This window comes from Mandrillus leucophaeus, unplaced genomic scaffold (assembly GCF_000951045.1).
Source record: "Mandrillus leucophaeus isolate KB7577 unplaced genomic scaffold, Mleu.le_1.0 Scaffold1599, whole genome shotgun sequence".
Lineage (NCBI taxonomy): Eukaryota > Metazoa > Chordata > Mammalia > Primates > Cercopithecidae > Mandrillus > Mandrillus leucophaeus.
This window is the reverse complement of record NW_012101586.1, coordinates 231,914-237,547: the sequence shown is the minus strand read 5'-3', so window position 1 is coordinate 237,547 and position 5,634 is coordinate 231,914. Positions and strand designations below refer to the sequence as shown.

The following is a 5,634-nucleotide window of genomic DNA, read 5'->3' as shown; positions in this document are numbered from 1 at the left end:
TGGATTCTGCAGAGATATTAACAAGCATAGAGGAGAAGCCCATCACTTAATCCCACAGCTGTGTGGATAGTTTCATAGGATTTCTGAAAACTTTTTCCAAGGAAAATTAAAGACCAAAATGGAAACATTTGGGAACAGGTTCAGATGAGACAGATCTAGAACAGGGTCTGAAGATTCAGAAAAGTACGATGTGGAAACAACGCTGTTTCTTTCAACGTTTGGAGAGAGAGATTCTCAGAAGCAGAAGACACACACTCATGGAGGCTACATTCCCTGTGCTCTCTCTCTGTGTTCCAGAATATTTATCCATGAACCTATGCTCCAGTGAGGGACAATTTCAGTTAGTGGGACAATGCAGACGCTTCAATCCCAGGTGCCTGGGAGCCAGGAATCCATTCACAGGACCTGCAGTTTCACAGATGGAAGCTCCATTTGTGGTTGACTTGGTCTTAATTCTCATCCAAGAACATACTTTCACCTTTAATTGAAAAGAAGGTTCACTGATGCTCAGGTAGGGAACAAGCCTCTTGTGTCTCAGCCTCATCCACAGCAGTGAGGGTTTGCACTATTTGGACTAATACAGTCTGTCGAACAAAGTCTACATAATGTGCAACAGTGATCTATAAATGAGAATGCTATGTTGTTTATTTCAAAACTGTAGGCTTACTTCTCAATGGCCTGTGCCAACCTCAACTTTTAAAATGTAATTGCTTTAAAAACAACCCAAATAAGAATAGTTTTAACCTTTTAGGAAATACTTACTCTACATATCCAGAAAGCCTCACCCACATCTAGCAGTAGGTAAGATAAAGCCCAGTTTATGAAAATCTTACACTTAATACTGCCCTCTGTAGTTCTCTGACGCAGAAACTCCCCACTGTGCTGCTGTGTGGCATCCCCTAGATGCATATCCCTCCTCCAGTGTCCCGTCCATATTGAGAAACAAACTTGGCACCTTATTCTCTGGACTACCTCCTGCTGTGAGGGACTGTTCAAGCTTCACCCAATAGAGGTCACATGTGCTACTGCCGTCTGCAGTCATCTCTTTTTCCTTGGTCAGCCCACAAATCCCTCAGCCCCCCTACAAACAGGATCACAGTGTCTACCCCATAAACACTGACTCCCAGTAATGAACACAAACAATTCCACTTCCAAGACTCTCTTCCCAAGTCATATGAGTAATACAGTTGCTTTCAATTTTATGGATCCCAAACTGACTGCATCAGGAAAAGGAGACATTCAACCCGGCCTGTAGAAGTCCTCCTTCATTTAGGTGACCATAGTCCAGATGAGAGACACACAGAGTCCTGCTCCCACCCTGATTCAAATGTAGGCTGCTCTTCCATCTTGTTTGTGTCCACTGTGGACTGACCAGAGGCTGCTCTTCCATCTTGTTTGTGTCCACTCTGGACTGACCAGCTTTGTCTACTGTTCTGAAAGCAGTGGCATGATGTGTTAACAGATAAGAGAGGGAGATTTCTGTTTAGAATTAGTAATAGTCTTCTTTAGGTCTACAGGTTAAATCAGGTAATTTCAAAGCCTTTTTCTGACTAAAAAAGGATTTGTACAAGTTTTTACGTTTTCTGGATATGTAAGGCAAGAAATCATGAAATTTTTGTTAAAAATCCGAGAGGTAGCCTTTTTTAATGGTTCATTCATTCTCACAGAAAATAGCAATGCTTTCCTAAATTCAAACAATCTAAATACTTTGTGAAAATAACATTTTCAAGAATTGGCTTATAGTAAAAGAAAACAGGACAAATTTTTTACTGTTATTCACTTTGCTGCAATTCAAATTTTCGTATTAAATAACAGATAAAACTGATTATTTATTTAATGCTCTTTCAGAACAATTATTTAAAACTAACAATAAAATGGACCATTTTGTTCTATTTTAGTTAAGCTGTTTATGTTTTATGTCTCCTTACTCTATTCCTTCACCTTCTGATGTTTCTGACTTTTTTCACTATCATGATTAAGAGTCTGACCTTTGCAACACCAAGAAGAAGATCAGAATTTCTTGACATTATAAAAAAAAAGTTGAGTACACAAAATTTGCAAAATATAGTTAAGAGGAAAGAGTAAATACAATTTTAACAGTGAAATATGAGACTTTTATTTGAATCCTACCTTATTGCTACTGTTTGATATGGTCAACTCATAATATTGCCACAGAGTTCAACATTTGAAGGTCAATATCATTTTTACTCAAATATGTTTTCCAATCTTATTTAAAAATGAGATGTTGGTAGATTCCTCAGAAGATATTCAGACCAAGCTTTCCACGCAATGTTACCTACAATGGCATTGATTTGTGTTCTTGGGCAATTAAATATGACTTTGTGTTGAATTATCCAAGATTACATCACACTACAAGCTAGTCCTTCATTGTTCCTGGATTATTAGTTTTTTTCATAAATATGACTGTCCTTGTGAAAGCATTTATTGTTGGCACCATTATTCAGGAGCTGTTCAATGGAATATTAAGCACATCACTGACAAATGAAGAATAGTGTGGTTGTTTTTCCATTTAATGATCAGCTGTATGGGAGATTCACATCCCTAAGCTCTGAACATTTTTACATAAAGTCAAGAAACAATCAGTTAAAGGTACAGGTTACCCAGAGACATAAAACTGTGAATGCAGTTCTTGCTCTTTATACATAGAGAATTTCCTTTTGATCTGGGGAGTCATGGCTGTCGCTGCACCACACCCAGGGTGGGGGAGACTCAGGTCTCACTCAGAGTTGACAAGAACCTAGAAGCCCTGACAGGACCTGATTCCACATGACCAGGGAGACTGCGTGGGAAGAGCTTTTCTAATCACCACTTGAAAAAACATCATGTAAAGTTATTTCTTATTTGTTCTGTATCATTAACCTAGAAGATTCTTCCCTTAAGAGAGTCCTCTGGGCCAGACACAATCGCTCACTCCTGTAATCCCAGCACTTTAGGAAGTCCAGGCAGGCAGATCTCCTGAGGTCAGGAGTTCAAGGCAAGCCCGGAGAACACAGTGAAACTCCATTTCTACTAAATAAAAAATAAAAAATAAAAATACAAAAAGAGCCCTCCTGTTAGCCTTGTGTATGTGAGATGATTATGATGAGCTAGATCACAGACAGAACAACTGGTCACAAGGACTTTTATGTTCATTGCCTGAAGCACAAAATTGTGTCTTTCTTTCCTTTTCCTTACACTGGACTCTTGGCTCTAAATGTAGAGGCTCACGTCATTCTTCCTGTGAGGACCTTGGACGGAGAGCTCTTATGCTGTTCACTCGCCAGGTGGCAGGGCAGGATAGATTCTAATATTTGAGTTGAACATTCTTGAACAGTTATCCTGGAAACAGCAGATACCAGACAGTCCTCAAACTGGCTCTGGCAACTTTTTATTTGCAGGCTCTGAGTCCAGCAGTGCTTGTGGGGATGAGGCTGATTCCTTCTCTAGATTGACTGGGAGGGACTCAAGCAAAGTGGCATTCACCTGCCAGAAATGCATCCTGGACACACATTTCCACATGGTCAGAGTTCTAGTGCTTTCTTACAGTCATGCCCTACACAGTGCGTCCCTACAAAAGGTCCCAACTTTCCCCTTCAGATCCTTCTTCCCTTGATTGTGGGCAGACTTGACTGAATCTCTCTCTGTTTTGTTCCAAGGGACAATTTATATAACATAATTCACAGAAGAGACATCCCCCCTGTCCCATCAACCTTTTCCACGCCACTTCACCCACCAGGGGATTTGCATACTGTCCCCTAGGGAGGACCTTCCCTTGTGAGTCTGAGATAAAAGCTCAGCCCTAACCTTGCCTTGACTGATCAGGACTCCTCAGGTCACCTTCTCACAATGAGGCTCCTTTCTCAACTCCTGGGGCTACTGGTGCTCTGGCTCCCTGGTAATGACAGAAGGAGATGAGGGAGGAGAATTGGGTGGGAGGTGAGCTCTGTGGGCTCCATAGCTTCACCTGTTTATTCCAAAGATATGATAGAGTCACATGGTCTATGCTCCAGGGAATGGAATTCATGTTTGTCTTATGAATAATCAGGATTCATCTCCAGGGAAAGATGACCAGCTTTCTCATTCAGAACTTGAAAATGAAGAGTTCTCTGCTGGCTAGTAAATAATGGGTTTGTTTTGGAAAGTCTACTTTTCATGATATAAATCAAAACTTTAAAATGTAACTGTAAATTAATATCAGAAGAGAAATTATGAAAGTTGCTCATAATGTATCTATATAAACTTGCAGCGCTCTGTTATTTTTTCAGGGACCAATGGGGATATTGTGATGACCCAGACTCCACTCTCCCTGCCCGTCACCCCTGGAGAGCCGGCCTCCATCTCCTGCAGGTCTAGTCAGAGCCTCCTGCATAGTGATGGAAAAACCTATTTGCATTGGTACCTGCAGAAGCCGGGCCAGTCTCCACAGCTCCTGATCTATTTGGTTTCCAACCGGGCCTCTGGAGTCCCTGACAGGTTCAGTGGCAGTGGGTCAGGCACTGATTTCACACTGAAAATCAGTCGGGTGGAGGTGGAGGATGTTGGGGTTTATTACTGCGAGCAAGGTACACAGCTTCCTCCCACAGTGCTACATCCCTGAGCAGAAACCTCCCTGCTGGGTTGGCCCAGCTGCCCGCACGTGCCGCTTGTCTTGGGGAGCAGCTGAACAGAGTCTCTGAGTCCGCAGAAGAGAAGGTTGTTGGAGACGTCAGGGTGGCGTTTCCTGCTGAGGATGCTGGTCCATGAGAGCCTCAGTAGCAACTCCGATCCCACATGTTAAGGTCCCACCAGCTGCCACAGCCTGGGGAAGGCATCAGGAGGAGGAGAATTCATGGGGACCACGTGCCCTGGGAGCAACCGGCTATGATGAAGGGAGAGTGAATGAAAGCTCACATCCTCACCCTCCCCATCTTGTCCACATTTATCAAGTTCATGCAGCTGTCAGAATAACCAGATCATGGATGCAGCTGAGTGACAACACAAGTAGAACACATATGGGAAATGAGTAGCTCGGGGTTTATTTCATACATGATAACACTAGTCATATTGGGAAACTCATTGTCTCCCGTCTCCCTAATTCTGCTCTCTGACTCACACTAAACCCTCCTCTCCAGTGTCTTACAGGAGAAAGCATTCTACACAAGCTGTGTGCAGGGGAGTATGGCTAAGGACACTCAGTAAAAATGTTTGATTTTGGATTATTCAAATAAACTTTGTAAACTCACGGCAGGTATGAAATCCTGATGTCAAAAGATGATTACTCTTAATTATTATTTGGCAAGTGGAAAGCGAGTTTTCACAATTCCAAAAGTGGCCTTTAAAAATAACTGCATAAGCTCAAAGATAAAAAATAAAAAGTTTATTTCAAGAACAAAGGAAACACTCAGAATTATGTTAGATTTTTATTTTTCTTCCAAATTCTAAAAGTTTTGAAAGTACGTAGGCTAAGTTCTATTTCAGAGTGGAAATTTATTAGTGTGTTTTCATAAGAAAAGGTTTCAAAGAAAACAGAAATGCATTCTTTTTTTCTTTGAGACGGAGTCTTGCTCTGTCGCCCAGGCTGGGGTGTAGTGGCGCGATCTTGGCTCACTGCAAGCTCCGCCTCCCGGGTTCAAGCCATTCTCCCGCCTCAGCCTC

General features: G+C 42.0%; 1 gene segment (V, D, J or C); it reads left to right on the top strand.

Moving 5' to 3' along the window:
* Positions 1 to 3,846: 3,846 nt before the first annotated feature.
* LOC105536475 lies at positions 3,847 to 4,597 on the top strand. The segment is given in 2 exon segments: positions 3,847 to 3,895; positions 4,266 to 4,597. Coding segments are annotated over 2 exon segments (381 nt in total).
* The last annotated feature ends 1,037 nt before the right edge of the window (positions 4,598 to 5,634 follow it).